General features: G+C 42.2%; 2 protein-coding genes across 2 annotated transcripts; both read left to right on the plus strand.

Moving 5' to 3' along the window:
* Positions 1 to 72: 72 nt before the first annotated feature.
* LOC121934630 (tubulin polymerization-promoting protein family member 2-like) lies at positions 73 to 6,517 on the plus strand. Its single transcript, XM_042475276.1, has 4 exons — positions 73 to 2,966; positions 3,874 to 4,136; positions 5,660 to 5,813; positions 6,279 to 6,517. Exons 2-4 carry the CDS (start codon positions 3,964 to 3,966, stop codon positions 6,459 to 6,461), a joined length of 510 nt encoding a protein of 169 aa, XP_042331210.1. The 5' UTR covers positions 73 to 2,966; positions 3,874 to 3,963; the 3' UTR covers positions 6,462 to 6,517.
* A 1,310-nt stretch (positions 6,518 to 7,827) lies between these two features.
* LOC121934979 (tubulin polymerization-promoting protein family member 2-like) lies at positions 7,828 to 13,593 on the plus strand. The gene is made up of 4 exons (XM_042475952.1): positions 7,828 to 7,957; positions 10,664 to 10,838; positions 11,506 to 11,659; positions 13,333 to 13,593. Exons 2-4 carry the CDS (start codon positions 10,669 to 10,671, stop codon positions 13,513 to 13,515), a joined length of 507 nt encoding a protein of 168 aa, XP_042331886.1. The 5' UTR covers positions 7,828 to 7,957; positions 10,664 to 10,668; the 3' UTR covers positions 13,516 to 13,593.
* The last annotated feature ends 3,801 nt before the right edge of the window (positions 13,594 to 17,394 follow it).

A 17,394-nucleotide genomic window follows, 5' to 3' on the forward strand; every position in this document is an offset into this window, starting at 1 on the left:
TGGCCAGAAGGAGGAGGGACCAGCCTGTATGAATCTCTGAATTGCTAATGTTGGTTTTCTCTTGTATGATTTTTTAAAAAACATATTTGCCTGATGTAGAAGACAGTGGTGCTTCGAAAGCTTGCAACTTGTATTTTGTGCATTTTGGTTGGTCAATAAAGATATCACTGTTTTATGGATTTGGGATATTACTGTTCTCTTTCTCTAGACTCACATCTCTGTGTCAGTACCTTAGATATCCTGCCGACTAGACCAGACCAGTTTAGCAGTCAAAACTAAAACCTCTGCTTTTTTTTTTAAATCCCCCTCTTTCTAGGAGGCCTCTCATCAACCACAACCGGACTGGTTTTGCTCCTCCTGTGCTTTCTGGAGGTTGTACTTCACCCCCCAAAATAGCCAGCTTCTAAAGCCACTTTGTCACAGCAGGGCAGTAGCATGATAGAATAAGGTAGTATAAAACCCACCATGGAGTCCTCAGGAAAATGTTGTCAAACTTTTAGTTATTACCATGATGGTTAGACATCCATCTGGATTTTGTTCCTTGGGGACCACCATGTCGTCTTTCACTTTTGTACACAGTACATGATGTAAAATGGGCTGAGTAGTTTGTCCACATTTACTGAGTTTATTGACTGGGTTGAGGGACCAGAGAAGATCTCAATAATTTCCATCGGCCTGAGGCTTTCCTTGATGACTAGGAATTGTATGTGGCTAGTACTTCCACTTCTGTCCTCTGCCTGCCATTGAACTGGGGAAAAGTAAGTGTGAAGGCAAGCAAGAAATTTTTCAAGATGCTTTAGTCAGTGGGATGGATCTAGAGATACAGAACAGACCGGCAAAATAAGCCAGCTTTCCAGTGACTTGGGGGTGTGGCATACGCATGATGCATGCCCCCAAGCCTTCAGGAAGCCACTGTGAAGCCACCTGGGTGTTTGCATGGTGGCAGCTTTTTGGCGCTCTGGTGGCACGGTGTTTATACTGCATACCACAGAAACACTGAAAAGCCGCAGCAGCGGCAAAAGGGCACCCTTTTTCTGGTGCAAAAAGGAGAGGCTTTTTGCACTGGAAAAAAGCCGGATTGGGACCGTGGTGTGCAGTTGCCGCAGCCCTGATCTAGCACTCAAAGAGGCAGCATCCACTACCCCTTTGGGCCAGTCTGTTTCAGCCCTTGGCATACTTAGGATAAGAACATAAAAATAGGACTGAAGTTAGTCATGACTAAATTGAAGTCTTGTTCGTTTCAATGGGACTACTTGAAGCATACCTAAATTTGGATCTATCCCAGTGAACAGCATAGCTTTTGAATGCTCAATTTCACTAAATTGGATATCACGGAATATGCTTTCTGAGGGAGTTATAGGAAGGAATTAGTTTATTTTAAGTGGCTAAAGTTATGGCTGATATAGACACCACTGGAAGGAAATGTGGACTTGAATATCCATTTTTTCCCCCTTCCTATCTTGAAATGGGAAATGCTCTCTATTGCATTGACATGCCAGCATTTAAAACCCCAGTATTTTTTTATCCTGAAAAATACAGTGCCATCCAGTTTGGAGGGAAACTGAAAGGAAAAGCCAACTTGGCATAAAGAGAAGGGACTTGCACAAATGTCAGGTTCTTCCAGAATTCCAAGTTTCATAGATTTTGCCATTAGCTATGCCATATTATTAGGCAGTCCTGCATTTGGGTAGTTCTTTCCATTTTAACTAGTTACATGTATGGAATAATTAGTCTGTAGCACTACATGTTTTCATTATAGGGAATAGTAGAGAGGCATCACCTCTCTGTATTGCAGTGGCATTTATAAGAATATATAGCAAGGATGGGAATCATGCCATCCTCCAGATCTTGTTGGACTGCATCTTCCAACAGCCCTAACCTTCATAGCCAGTGATAAGTTTTGCTGGGAGCTATGATCCAACAATTTTGCGAGGGCTGTATGCTTTCCACCTCATGGCAATGGCATTTCCCATGCGTTGGGAGTGGAAATACTGTAGTGCCAATCCAGCTCTCTCGGTGAACTCTCAAAACTCATCTGGAGCGACGTGACTAAAGAATACCAAATAAGATGTCCAGATCTCAGCTCAGGTACAAACTCAGTGATGTAGCCAGGTAGCTTTAGATTTTGTTTAAAGGCTTTAAAGGGGAAAGTATCTCTTTAGGTGATATCTATTAAATTTGGTAAGCCAGTCCTTCTGGATTTGAGGGGCGCTTCTGATAAATTGCCATATGGAGGCCAAAGAATTCGGCCCCAAAGTGGCCTGATGCATAAACGTACACAAATCTCTCCAAACCAGTTTAACTGAACTGGGTCAGCAGAGAACTAGTGGTCTTAGCAATTCCAAAAATGCCTCCTGGCAGTCTTTTTATTTGGATATTCAGAATATATACTTCATTCAGGCCTGCCTTCCTAATAAATCCAGGGTGGATTTTATTCTACCAAATTCCTTACTTCCCTTAAATTATTTAATTCTTACCTGCACTCTTGCTATTGTTCCTACATTCAAACCCACACCAAAATATGGGGAAATGTCAAGAGGCATAGCATTGTTTGCTTACAGTGTAGACATACAACATCTGTATTTTTCAGAACTCAAATACTTCTCTGGTTTTATAAGCCTGAGAAACCACTCCCTTATATCATCTGAGGAAGTAGGCCCAAGTCAATCAAAGCTCATGCTACCAACTTCTTCTTTATCCCTTTGCATACTGATTTTCCAGAGTAACATGGCTATGTCTTTGAATTATTTCTAAATAGATTTCCTCTATTGGTTTGAGTTTTATTTCCTTCTTGGTACACGGTCAACTATTTATGTCACCCATGACATCACAGGCAACCCACAAGGTCATAATCCTCACTTTAAAATATATGCTAAGGTCTTCTGGTTCTGCTTTGTCCAGAGCAAGGCTTCCCCTCCAGGCAATACATAAAGGAAACATGTAAAACCTCTAATTTGCAAGCTCAGGTAAACCCATCCCTTGGCTATTTTAAGATGCAAAGGGCACTCATCTTGGCTTCCAGAATCTTTTGATTGTCTTTTGGATGAAGTTATATAGCCATTAGATGTAATATATCCAAGACCTAAGATTTGCTCTGAGTATGTACAGTAGTTGGGAATCTGGTGAGTTAAATTTGGAAGGCAAGGCAAATCCAAAGCCAAAAAATGTGATGAAAAGACCTAGTAATACCTGGAATGAGTGGTGATAGAAACCAATGTTCAATAGCTAGAACCTTTAATATGTATTAAAACATGTGAATACAGTTACGGTTCTTATGGTTTGTGCTGGATATTAATAAAATATAATTTGTTTAGATAATGCAATGCCTAGTATTTCTCTGTTATCTCTTGTGTCATTGCCACTCTCTGGACCATACAATCAAAGGTGAGAGGGATTCTTCAGGAGCAATGGGAAGGAGCACCATTTTACTACCCCATTATACATAACTGTGACTTGAATATCCATAGTTTTTGTTATCCAGAGGTGGTCCTGGAACCAAACATACCAAGGTCCCACTGTAGGTACTTGTGGAAACCTGGAATTACAAAGATAACTAATTACTTTTTTAAAAGTAGCCTTTAGGAATTTTACCAGGCCACATCATGAGGTAAATTTTACCACATTGCCCAAAAATATTAAGTTATAAGGTTATAGTCAATTTCACACTGGCCATAGATCTTCATGATAAATGTAGAAGCAGTTATTTATTGATTGTTGACTATGCAGAGCTTCAGTTAATGTGATCACCAGTTTGAGGGACATGTAGCAGTTTTACACTGAGTTAATATGGATTCCCTAAACTGAGGAAGCACCAGTTCAGAGAAATTACCCTTAGCTTCCAGATTTTCCTATGTCATCCTTCCACCTACACAGCTATTTAAAGCCAGAGAAGAAAATCCAAGATGCCCGTAAGGAGAACATCCTCTTGTCTCTTCAGTTCCTTACCTTGCAGATGCAGGAAGGATGTCAGAACTTGAAAAGAGTTTCCGTAGATACTCAGTGTATGGAGGAGAAACTTCTGCCAGTGGCAATGAAATGACAGGCAAGAACTTTTTCAAAATGTTGGATGAGTGTGGTGTGATGGACGGAAACACAGTGACCAGCGCCGATGTGGACATCATCTTCAACAAATACAAGTGAGCTGGAAGGCCAGTGGCTAGTGACCTGCACCAGGTAGCATGACTCCCTAGACATCCAATGACTGGGCGCAATATCTAGACTGTACTTATCAGAACCTATTTCCTTTCATTGAAAAACAGAATTGCCTGTTTATATAGCTGGTCTTGAGTCCCATTTTGTAATGAATGAAAAAGCTCAAGCTAGAAAAGTTTAGGGGTATATATTTAAACAGTTTTGTCTTGCCTCCGAAGATGCTAACTCTTCACTGCTGTTCAAGTAAGGAGATTATCACATGGAGGCTTACCATTCCCATTATGCAGAGAAATGGAGGCTCCATGAACATTTTAATGATGGGACGCCTCCATGACGATTTCATAACGGGAGACAAGCATGACTGCTGATCACACCCTCATGCTTTAGGGACAATCTAGCCATATTTTAAGAACAGTAAACCTCCATGTGATGATCTCTTAAGAGTCAGCTGTCAGTTCCGTCACCTTCTGTTTGGACTGGCGAGGAAGTTCCACTGTGGTTCAGGATAAAACCTGCTAGATCCACATGCCAAAGTAGTTCTCTTTGGCACTCATGTTACTTGTGGCCCAGCAAACCCCATTTTCAAGTAAGTCTCCTCCAGCCTTCGCTCATACATCAAACATAAGAACACCACCAAGGTGATCAAAATTACCTCCTTTGTTTTGAGTGAAAGCTTGAGAGGAATGCTAGTTCACAATGATAATCTCATGTGGGATTGTCAACATGGTCCTGGGGGGGTGGAGTGAATTGTACTATTTAGGACTGCAGATGGTGCCATTTTAAACACTTTATGTTATTGTTTCTGTAAAAGCTCTGCAATGTATCTACATTTTAATTCTTTGTATTGTTTTTAACTTGTACTGTTTTAAATTTTGTTAGCCACCTTGAGTCCCTATATTGGGAGAAAGGTGGGATATAAATAAATAAAATAACAATACAGTCATCCCTCTGTGCCAACTGAGTTTTTTATCCACAGATTCAACCATCCATGGCTTGAAAATATTGAATGAATGAATGAGTGTGTGTGTGTGTGTGTGTATTCTGAAAGCAAATTTTGTTTTTTCCCTTTTATTTAATGGGCACCATTTCACTATGCCATTGTATTTAATGGGATTTGAAGTGGGAAAAGCCATTAACACCTTTTCAGGGACAGAGTAGGGGTGGGATATAAAGAGGAAAACACATACCGGAGATCAAACTCTATAATGGGGACAGCATGTTCAGAGGACACAAAATGGTGAGTGTAACGACTGAACATGCTCATTGGACACAGAATGCCCAGGGAAACAGCTGAGTGTGTCCAGTGGACACAGAAGGCAAGTGTGTGTTGAGTGCCACTTTCCTATATGCCATCCTTCAGGAAATCTGTTGAAGACAGAACCCAGATCTAATCCTGAGTACTTAGGAGGTGGAAAGACCAGGAAAATGATGGGCAGAATGCAAGTATGATAAACAGAATAGGTACATGGACTCGGAAGTAACTGTCATCTCCTTCTGCCGTCCCCAGAAACAGGGGGGCCCGAAGCCTCAACTTCATTGAGTTCCAACAAGCCATTAAGGAGCTGAGTGGAAAACGCTTCAAGGGCATGTCCCCCGAGGAGGCTTTACACGCCACCTTCAAGTTGATGGAAGGCAGAGAGCCAGACCGTGTGGTATCAACAGTGAGTGTTACTCTCCTGAGAAATGGGAGGCAACTGTACTTTTAAAGAAATGTTCTGTAGCCTATGGTATTCTATATTTCTGTGAGAATGCAGGAAAAAATGTACAAAATGTATCTTTCTGAGAAGCACAGCTTTTAAAAGAGAGATTCTAATCTATGGGCCCGAACAGACAGGCCGAAATAAAGCTGCTTCAAGTCACTTTGGAGATATGCTGTTTAAATGACACACACATCTTAAGAGGCCAGAAGCTGTGCCAAAGCTGCGCTCCAGTCCTTAGGACTGGAGCGTGGCTTTGGTGCAGCTTCCGACCTCTTAGGATGCATGCATCATTTAAACATCATTTAAACATCATTTAAACAGTTAGCACATCAACAGAACCCTTGAACTACTTATTATTTTGCATTCATTGGAATTAACCCAGCATAAAAACAATTATCATGTACTTGTTACTTGCCTATTTTTCAGAAATCCATTGCAGACCAAGTGGTGGAGCGACTGACAGATACAAGCAAATATACAGGCTCTCACAAGGAACGTTTTGATGAGTGTGGCAAAGGCAAAGGTTTAGCTGGTCGTACAGACATAGTTAAAAACACGGGTTACGTCGGGGCCTACAAGGGGGCTGGAACCTATGACAAGACCCACTAGATGGGGGATGAGGCTTGCAGTACCTTCTGAGAGTTTACCTGCTCTTTTTGGCCATGGAAGGGGGATTCCAATAAACAGCTGCTCTGGTAACACTTCTGTCTAGTGTATATGTGTCTATTTGTCTGGGAAAATGAACACCTACTATGGATGGATGGACGGATCAAGTTATACCCCACTATGGATGGATGGGCCAAGTTATACCCAAACAGGTGGGTTAGGGAATGGATTTTTAGGGGTGCATCTGAAAGCAAGTACTTTGCAAGAAAAATCCTGCATGGAAGGTATGTCTTGGTGATCCAAGAAATCAATTTGGAAAGTACCTATGCCAAGATGGAGAAAACACATTTTGCGTATTTTCTTTCACTATGGAAGAGTCCTGAGCACATGGCTTGCGTGCCTTTGCATGCCTCCAGCTGTGGACTGGAGGACTGAGGGAGTAATAACCAAATGGTTGGTGATATCACAAGTGACAAGTAAAGGTGGAAAAAGTAAGCTTTACAGGATTTAACAGCTTCTGGGACACTGGAAGAAAGCTCTGAAGGTAGAATGTCAGGGATGAGCGGTCCCTGTCACATCCTATCTATTAGCAATTACAGTGAAATAATGGGCCCTCTTGGATGACTGCAAGTAAAGTGGCAACTCGGTCATTTCATGTCCTAGACTGTAGCCTTAGCAGAGAGGATGGCCCTTCTGAAAACCAGTAGATAGTGATGATGATTGTAGACTGTCAAGTTCCCAACTGACATTGCTATACATTCTTTCAAAATGTGTGTTAACTGTACACCAGAGGTTAACTGGTCTGTAGTAGCACCAGTGTGGTGTAGTGCTTTGAGCATTGGGACTAGCATTCTTGAAGACCAAGGTACAATTCCTTGCTTGGCCAGGGAAACCCACTAGGTGATCTTGGGTAAGTCACACACTTTCATCCTTGGAGGAAGATAATGACAAACCCCTCTGTGAACAAATCTTGCTGAGAAAACCCTGTGATGGGTTTGCCATAAGATTGGCACAAGTTAGAAATGAAGGCACAGAACAGTGAGAACATCAACAGTAAAAATTCAACTGTTAGTAACCCAGCATACAAATCTTTCTGCTGTCATGCACACACTGGGTGATATTATTTCAATCGGATGCATGTGTTAGGTGGATTAATTATTTCACTGTATGGTGATAACTCCCTGCTCATGTTGCTCCAAAATTTAGTGAGGCTGGAGCTGAACTGAGAATATCTTTTGACTGTCTCTTTCACAGTCAAAAAGCTACAGAGCTTGCTGCTGGCTAAGTCCCACAAGGACAGGCAGTACTTAAAAAAAAAAAAAAAAAAAGCAAGTGAGATTGGCTGTGATGTCACAGACAACTTGATAAAGTCACAATTCCCACCACAAGCTGTACTCCCAAGCCACTGGTGTAACTTGACACAGAGCAGGCCATCTCCAACCCAGGAGGAACACACCCAAGTGGGAACCAGGCAGGGGCCTAACCATCTACCAACTCAGGTAACCCCAGCTTCAAATAAATGCAACTGGTATCAATGGAGAAGTGGTTGTCCCATGCACTGCTCTAGAGTGTTAACTCCAGGATCACAACCACATGTTTTCTATGTCCTGGCTAGGCTTAATAGACCTCTGTCACTTTTACCATTTTTGAGCAAGATTGACAGTTCTAGATCATGTTGGTTATCTTTTACATTATCTTGTATATCTTATTTCAAACTTGGAGTTAAAAAAGCAGACAGTGCCTTATAGTCTCCCCTTATAGTCTTGACTGTCTGCTATGCCTCAGTCTTTACTCCCACTTGGATGGTATGCTCTGGTTGGCTGCCATCAACTCTTCCCTTACTTTACTCTAGGTATGTTTATGGGCAATTCTACCATTTAAATGTGTTTAATTACATCTGACTCATGCAGTTGTTAGTGTTTATGTGTGTAGTTTGTGAGAACATCTATCCATGCTTGTCTGCAGGTAGAGCAGTATGATGCACTCATAACTTGATGACGGACCAATTTAGCCAGGGACTTTTGTTATTTTGTGTTATCTGAGCCAGCATCATGCACTGTCACATGAATGCTCACGAGGCCCAGGTTTCACTCAATAATTTAATATGAAACCCATTTGGAAAAATCACATCCAATGTAATATACATTGTGGGATCGTGATGGCATGGATAGGATCCAGAATGGTCCAGAAATAATAGTAATACCTTTCTTGTGACAATCCTTGTTACCAGATACTTTGAGTCTAAAGACCCACATTTTAGACATTCCAAGAGGTGCATCTGACAGACATCTATCTCTGTGACATTTGGAGGTTTAGGGCTCTTCTAGACAATACAAATGTGTCAGGAAGTTGTAGTATTTGTTGCTGTATTTTAAAAAAAAATCCAAATACTGGCATACCTCTGTTAACAAACCCTCTGATAAAGAAACTCCTTTTTATCAAGTATTTTTACATCCAGCCAGTCCCATTTCTCCTCTTAGCCCTCTGTCTAACAAGATTTTTAGCAGCATCAGTGTGGGGAGGAAAGAGAAGGAAGCCTGGAAAAACACAGAGTTCTGCTGTTACATTGCAGCAGCATATCTGTGGAAATTACTCCACGTCGATCTATGCATGTGGGGCGGGGGGGGGGGGAGGTTGCAGGGGGCCGTAATATGTTTACCCTATTTGGAGGGCAATGTAGCAATTTGCTATATTTGGATACCTAAACGATCGAAAGCTTAATTTTTTAAAAAATGAATTTGTCTATACATGTGATCGCCTTACCCTGCTTCCCACTCCACCAGGGGAAAGGCTATGCGAACGGGAGAAAATGGCACCAGTAATCATTTGCCCTGAATCAGACTCAGGAGGCGCAGGAAAAACCTCTAAAAATGTGCACCCTTTTTAAACCGGTTTATCCACCACTGATTCAGTTTTTCCAAGGAAAAATTGAATACATGGGGATCAGATCCGAAATTCAATAGGAATGAAATCAGCGCAATGAGGATCGAATGTGCGTTCAAATGGGAACGATGCACCCATAATTTGATTCTTGATGTGCGTTAGAAGCCAGTGGGAATGGGACCTAAATGGCCATAGCAAGATACATTAAGTTCCAGCAGTGCATGTGGCTTGCACATTTGGATTGGATGACACCAGAATGGACAGGAAATGGGCTTTTTGGCCCATGCAAACAAGGCCCTAATTAATCCTCTGACATCTCATTTTTTCTGTTGATTTTAAATTTTCTGTTTCTCTCTTTTATTTTCACCCCTTGTTTTCTGCTTACTTCAATTGCTGCAAACTGATGCACAGTCCAAACCCTGGTTCTGGTGCAGATGGTGCAGTCCAGATTGTGTCTAGCATGTCCCATATTAGAACTGGGGCAAAACAAGGATAAACCAAAGTAAAAAAACAAAACAAAAACAAAACACCTTACCTGTTGTTCTGGATCTAGGAAGACATGGAGCTCTCTGTTTCTGCATCAGAGTAGCTGTTTGTATGGGCAACCCACTGGGCTGCTCAATGTCACTGTAGGTCACTTGTTCTGAGGTCAGAATGAGGTGCCCAGAATGGGAGAGCTACAGAGCCAAGATATTCTGGACTACCCCTGAAGGGGATGCGGTGACTTCACTGGTCACCTTGTTCTGACCTCATAAGCGAGGGTCCATATTGGTGGATGTGTCAGGTGGCTCTGCAGGACAATTGTGCAGATATGGAAAGCCTGGTTACGGGGACAGAATGGGAATGCTGCAGAGCCAAGATACCCCGGACTACTCGTAAAGAGGATGCAGTGGCTTAATGGTTAAGATGCCAATTCTGATGATTGGAAGATTGGAAGGTTGGCAGTTTGAGGCTCGAGTGCTGCATGATGGGGTGAGCTCCTGTCACTAGTCCCAGCTTCTGCCAACCTAGCAGTACAAAAGCATGCAAGTGGAAGTAGATAAATAGGTACCTCTTCGGTGGGAAGGTAACAGTGTTCAGTGCAGTCATGCTGGCTACATGACCACCGTAGTAATGGAGATGAGCACTGTCCCCTATAGTGGCTCAGGACTAGACATTCATGTCAAGGGACTACCTTTACCTTTATCCTGGCCAGTGCAGACAACCCCTTGGACTGCTGTTGCCATATCAAGATTGCTGAAGAAAATGCTTTTCTAGACTGAGGTATGGCTCTTAATTTCATCACAACCAAAACCCCTTCTGTTGCCTCCCTTCACTACTAGGAGACATGGCAAATCTTGAATCAACTTTCCGTAAATTTGCTGTCTATGGAGACACTGGTGCCAGTGGCAATGACATGACAAGCAAGAACTTCTCCAAGATGATGAAGGAATGTGGTGTAATGGATGGGAAATCTGTGACCAGCACTGATGTGGACATTCTCTTCAGCAAAGTCAAGTGAGTTGGTGGCATTGGATGGCTTTTTTTTTCCGGGGGGGGGGGGGGGGGGGGACACAGAATGGGATTTTAGCTGATCCTACTGTAGCTGTGTGTGCTTGCCTACAATAGGCAAGGTAAACTATAGCAGCTGCCAGAATCCCTGACTAAACATGTGTGAATAGCATAACAGATAGAAAAGGGGGAAGCAGACTGGCCTGCATCACAAGTTACCTCCAGCATGTAAAATAAAATAAAATAAAAATAAGCATAGATCTCTAAGTTTGGCCACCAAAATGGAAATCATTAGAAAAGAGGAGGTTGGTGAAATAAAAAGTCATCCTTGGATGCCTTTTGGAATAGTGTTTCATGTGGGCTCTATAAGGTTCAGAATGTTTTTGTTTACTTTAGCTGACCTGGTTGTTAAATTTCACATGTGCATATTGTTAATTCTGAATAAAAAATTTGCAGAAACATGTTGAAAAGCTGTTTTTTTTTTGGCTGTATAGGAACGTATCATTCTTTCCATGTTATTTCTCCCTCTGGTACCAAATCTTCTGTTAAAGAAGTAATGCCCAGGAACACATCAGTTAACAATACATTGTTATCTCGGAAATACCTGTATCAAGATGATATCGTGTGTTTTTTAGTTAGTTTGTTTTTTGCTTCTGTCTTTATGTATCCCCAGGGCCAAGGCTGCCCGTAATATCACATATCCAGAGTTTCTGGAAGCCCTAAAGGAACTGAGTGTTAAACGCTTCAAGGGGAAAACTCCAGATGAAGCTTTACAAGCCATACACAAGCTGATAGAGGGCAAAGAGCCCGGCAATGTCGGAGCCACAGTGAGTAACCTTTGTTATTCCCCTATAAAAGTTGGGTGCAGTCAAGAATTTCCACTTATATACAACAAATATTGTATCAAAAATTTAGGTTAGAAAAACCAGTGGATCCTTTTTAGCATAGTATGGTCAAGGGATAGTGCAAGGAAGGATCCCAGAATTGACTGCATATTTAAATTGCTAAATGAGATGGTTCAGCATCTGTACAAGAACTATCTCAACAGCTGGCACTTTTGGGCAGCAACCAGGGTTGCTGGTCCTAGTCATCTTTTTGCACTTAATTTAGCACTCGAAGCAATCCCAAAATGCTTCTGGGGGTGTATTAGCACTGCAGAAATAATGTAGGTTTTTAAACATTTTATTAATTAAAAAAACCAATTACATACATACATACATACAACAATTCATACAATACATCACATTTATATATTCATAAACTTACATGCTCCATTCCAAACTCTCTTAAGTTCACTGCTTTCCACTCTTCTTTACATTTGATGGCTTCCTTTTTCTTCAGCTCTGGTTCTTTCTTCACAGCTTAGGGTTTATCCTCTGTCTTCTTCATTCAGTATCATTCAAGTTTGTCTTATATTTCTTTGCAGCTATATGTAGACTTTAAACCGATTCCTCTGTATGTTCTTTATCCTCTAAACAAAGACCATTATCCTTTTTGCTCGCTCACCCCCTCCAATACCATTTTACTCTCTTTTGAATTTTATGGTAGCAATTTCTCCCCACTTTTGAGCTAGACATTTTACTATTTTATCCCAATCTTTTAAGTATTTATTTATCTCTTGTTTTTCTAAAAAAATCTTGTTATTCTATCTATTTCTATTATCTCATACATCTTAAGTTCCCATTCTTCTGTTTCTGGTTTCCTATTACTTTTCCAGTATTTCACAAAGACCATTCCAGCAGCAATAATCATATAAAATAAAATACAACCATGTTTTTTTCTTATTATGTTCATCTGCCATATTTAACAAAAATAATGCAGTTTAACACTGCTTTAACTGTCATGGCTCAGTGCTATAGAATCAAGGGACTTGCAGCTTGTGTTGGCACCAGAGCTCTCTAATAGTGAAGGCTAAATGTCTCACAATTAAAGTGGTGTCAGACTGGATTATTTCTGCAGTGTGTTTTGGTCCATAATTAAACAGCCTACAAAAGTTTTGAAGCATCATAAAAATGAAACCAGGCAAAACAGATTAAAACAACAATAACAAAAACATATTTTTTAAAAACCCAGCACATTACTTGTTTCCCTTCAGATAAAAACAATTCTCAAAGGCCCGCCAGAATAAAAGGAGTTTTAGCTGCTTATAGAAATATAGCAAGGAGGGTGCCAGTGCAGCATTTCTGGGAAGGGAGTTCCAGAGCCAGAAGCAGCCACTAAGAAGCCCCTTTCTCATGATCCCACCAAATGTACATGTGAGGATGATGCGCCATAGAGCACAGCCTCCCCTGAAGATCTCAAAACCTGACCAGATTTGTATGTGAGAGTATGGCCCTTCAAATAAGCTGGTCCTGAACCATATAGGACTTTATAGTCATCACCAGCACTTTGCCTTCCAATGGATGGGCAGCCAGTGGAGTTCCAACAAGGGAGTTTGTGCCTAACGCCCACCATTTTCCATAGTCATCACCCTTTAACATGCTGTTTGCCTGTCTTGCAGAAATCTGTCCATGCTGGAGCAGTGGACAGACTGACGGACACCAGCAAATACACCGGTTCTCACAAGGAGCGTTTTGATGAAAGTGGCAAGGGAAAGGGGATAGCCGGACGTGCAGACTTGGCTCAGAACACTGGCTACGTCGGGGCCTACAAGGGGGCTGGAACCTATGACAAGAGCCACTAGAAGTGGATGGAGATGTTCTGTACCTCCTGAGAACCTGCCTGTTCCCCTTGGCCCTGGGAGGGGAGGCCAATAAACCTGTGCTCTGACTCCTTGCTTTCTCGTATGTATGTGTATCTGGAAGAGGAAGAGCTGTTTAGGTTTCTTCTCCTCATGTTGAAGGCCCTACCCAATATCCCCATGTCTTGATCTATGGTGAAAGGAAAAGCCACATAAACATTTTAGGTTGTTGTTGTTTACCTTCAAGTTGTTTCTGATTTATGGCTATTCTATCATGATGTTTTCTTAATAATAATAATAAATAAAAATTTTATTTATATCCCGCCCTTCCCAAGATCAGGGCGGCTTACAACAAGGATTAAAAACAATGGTAACAAGGCAATATAAAAACATTACTATAAACAGGCCGTACCAACAATAAAACTATCAACAAAACCAACAGGATAAAAAGCCCCTTAGCCCAACCTCTTGGCCACGGAAGAGGAGGGAGGCCCACAGGATTTTTAATCGGGGAATGCCTGTTGGAACAGGAAGGTTTTTAATTCCTTCCTGAATTGGGCCAGGGTGGTAGTCGAGCGGAGCTCGATGGGCAGCGTATTCCAAAGGGCTGGGGCAGCCGTGGAGAATGTCCTCCGAGTGGTGGAGGCTAACCTAGCCCCAGGCACCTTCAGTAATTGCTGCCCAGACGTTCTGAGGGTGCGAGGCGGAATGTACGGGGAGAGGCGGTCCTTTAGGTATCCTGGGCCCAAGCCATTTAGGGCTTTATAGGTAATTACCAATGCCTTATATTGAGCCCGGAAGTGAATGGGCAGCCAATGGAGATCTTTCAAAACCGGTGTTATATGGCTGGTCCTGGGAACACCAGTGACCAGCCGGGCTGCCATGTTCTGCACCATTTGCAGCTTCCGAGTTTGGTATAAGGGTTGCCCCATGTAGAGTACATTGCAGAAATCCAGTCTCGAAGTTACCAGAGCATGTACAACAGTTTCTAGGTCCCTCTGGGCCAGGTATGGGCGCAGCTGGCGGATCAGCCAAAGCTGATAATAGGTGCTGTTGACCGTCGCATTCACCTGAGCAGTCAGGTGAAGCGACAAGTCAAGAAGCACCCCCAGACTGCGCACGGAGTCCTTCACAGGGAGCGTGACCCCGTTCAGGACAGGTGGAACCACCGCCATTCCTGGACCAGGAGAACCTATCACTAGTGCCTCCGTTTTCTCTGGATTCAACTTGAGTCAGTTTTCCCTCATCCAGCCCATTACTGACTCTGACTCTTGGCAAGATTTGGTCAAAGGGAGGTTGACTTTGCCTCCCTTTGAGGCTGAGAGAGTGTGACTTGTGCATGGTCACCCAGTGGGGTTTCCGTGGCCAAGTAGGCTTTGAAACTTTGTCCTCCAGAGTTGTTGTCTTAAATCACCACACCATGCCAGCTCTCTGAATATTTTAGTACTTGTGTCCAATGTATTTTCATTTCCAAAATGAAACATGTGAAGGGGCTTTAAATTAGCAGGCTGTGAAATCACTGGTCTCCTTGGAAATCCTGATGTAAGCATTTGCTACTTCACTTGGTGGCAAAAGAAGTAATCTCACATGTTGTGTTTGCATGTCTTTAGCAATCTGCTAGACCTGGGGGATGTTAAAAAACTGATAATGCAGTCCTATGCATTTCTACTCAGAAGTTAGGCTCATCATGTTTAAGTAGAGCTGATGTCCAGGTAAATGTGAACAGGATTGAAGCTTTAAAGGCACAATCTATTAATCTTTATAGGTCAGCTCTTGTGCTTAAGACACAACCTTTCCAAGTTTCTTCTCTGAGCTCCGTGGTCTAGATTGGTAATTTTTTGGCAAGGAGAGCAGGACCTCACTAAACACCATCTCCAAATTATTGCAAGATAATCGATTCTGACTAGAACTGCCAGAATTTTAGATTGAGGAAGATCTACTTCTCAGAAATGTAGGCTTTCTGGGCTGAATATCCTCAGGTATGTAGTCAGGTATGTTAGGTAGCAGGTTAGCTGAACAACTAAACTGAATGAGGCAGTCATCTCATGTGGCAGATGCTGTGAGGGGACACCAAAGTGATGAAGGGGGAAACTATGCTAACTGACCCACTAAGCTTTTCTGCCACTTTCAGATGTGGTAGACAATGCTGACTAGTTTATTTGAAGTCTGTTACTTTCACGGCATGGAAAAAATATTCAACTGCCTATCCAATTGGCATCTGTACCTGGTATGCAAAGAAGTGATTTTGTTCATTGCCTCTGGCAGTAAAATGTTTTGCACCAGCCATACTAGGTAGGGTCATTCCCTAAGCAGTGGTACATATGGTCCAAAGTGTTAGAAACAGCGTGTTTATTTTGTAAGTACATTCTGGCCTTCAGAGTAAGGGGAGGAAAGAGCAGTTCATGTACTTGGTTCTTAGAGTTTGTTTGAACTTGTGGGGGCCTCTGTACTTTGTTCTGTGTGAACAAACGGCATGCTGGATAGCATGCTAACTGATTTATTGTAGCCTCATCTTCAACAAGGCAAGGTAAAAGTGTACAGGAGAAACAAATTGGGAAATTGAGCTTCTTAGGTACTTCTGAAAACTGGCCCCTTTTACACTGCACAGTTAGTGCAGTTTGATGTCACTTTAATGGCTATGGCTGCATCATGTGGAATCCTGGGATCTGTAGTTTGGTGAGGCACTGGAGCTTTGATAGAGAATTCCAAATACCTCACAAAACTATAAATCCTACAGTTCTGTAGAATGGAGCCCTGATACTTAATTGTGTAGTAGAAAGGGACCATTGTGTGCCTATTTCATTAGGAGCATGATTTTTTTTTGGTATGCCCTCCTAGTGCCAAGAGAATTTATGTTTTCCTTTAGCTACATGCATCTAACCAGATTCATTGCTAACTATAATCGTTTCAATTTTTTTGTTGTCAGCTACCTTGACCACTGTAGTGAATAAATCCTATAAATCCTATAAAGTATTTCCCTCTATGTCAGTTTTTTGGGGGGGGGGGGGGTGGTAGGGGGGGATGGGGATTAAAACTTTTTAAAACCCCCTTGGCCCCCCCCCCCCAACTTTCAGAAACATATTAGAATGTCACATTTCAAACATAAAATAAGCAGATAAAGGCTTGACTGTGAGTTCAGCCAAATACCACTGGAATGTTCTCCAGTGTATAATGGCTGGAAAGCTTTGCAAAATACACTTTCACTGGTTGCCTTTTTCTTTGGCAAGTTCCTTTTGAGGCTGTCTGAAGCTAAGTACTGTTTGCTGCATACTTTCTTTATGGGCCAGCAGAGAGCAGCAGTAGTCATTACCCTCCATGGACTTCAGGAACGGAGTCAGAAGCATAAATTGTTTGATCTGGCACCTTCTGATAAGGCGTACCACACCAGCTGTTTTTCATGCAACAGCTGGCTCAGTCTGTAAGTTATCTCAGGGAACAGTCTACAATCAGGATTTTGGTTCTGAAGCTGTCCCTCCTCCCTTGGCTCCATCAGGAGACGGTTGGATTCATATTTAAGCACAAACCACTGGGCTGATAGAAGGAGATGCCCTTGTTCCCTTCTTCCCTCATGGCAACCCTTCCAGCTCCTCAGAAAAAGCCTACTGAGTGACCACCAAATCCTACTGAATGGGATAACCTGGCAGAAAAGGAATCTAAAAATCATGTGGAGGGTGCGTGCATTTCACCCAGAAAGTTGGATCCTGATCTAACTGAAAAGTTTGTTAGCTCTTACCGTATGTACTCACAAAAAGTCGACTTCATGTATAAGTCGAGGGCAGGTTTTCAGACCAAATTTATGGATTTTGACATGTCTGGATAAGTTGAGGGTAAACTTTAGAGCTGAAACAAAGGATCTAACGATAAGATGAATGGAAAAAAATG

This window comes from Sceloporus undulatus, chromosome 6, assembly GCF_019175285.1.
Source record: "Sceloporus undulatus isolate JIND9_A2432 ecotype Alabama chromosome 6, SceUnd_v1.1, whole genome shotgun sequence".
Lineage (NCBI taxonomy): Eukaryota > Metazoa > Chordata > Lepidosauria > Squamata > Phrynosomatidae > Sceloporus > Sceloporus undulatus.

Bases quoted from the DNA above. Each gene is read 5' to 3' on its own strand.
- LOC121934630 (XM_042475276.1), top strand. From the start codon at position 3,964: ATGTCAGAACTTGAAAAGAGTTTCCGTAGATACTCAGTGTATGGAGGA. The intron at 4,137-5,659 runs GTGAGCTGGAAG...TGCCGTCCCCAG, and splicing joins ATCATCTTCAACAAATACAA to AAACAGGGGGGCCCGAAGCC. The intron at 5,814-6,278 runs GTGAGTGTTACT...CCTATTTTTCAG, and splicing joins CAGACCGTGTGGTATCAACA to AAATCCATTGCAGACCAAGT.
- LOC121934979 (XM_042475952.1), top strand. From the start codon at position 10,669: ATGGCAAATCTTGAATCAACTTTCCGTAAATTTGCTGTCTATGGAGAC. The intron at 10,839-11,505 runs GTGAGTTGGTGG...ATGTATCCCCAG, and splicing joins ATTCTCTTCAGCAAAGTCAA to GGCCAAGGCTGCCCGTAATA. The intron at 11,660-13,332 runs GTGAGTAACCTT...CCTGTCTTGCAG, and splicing joins CCGGCAATGTCGGAGCCACA to AAATCTGTCCATGCTGGAGC.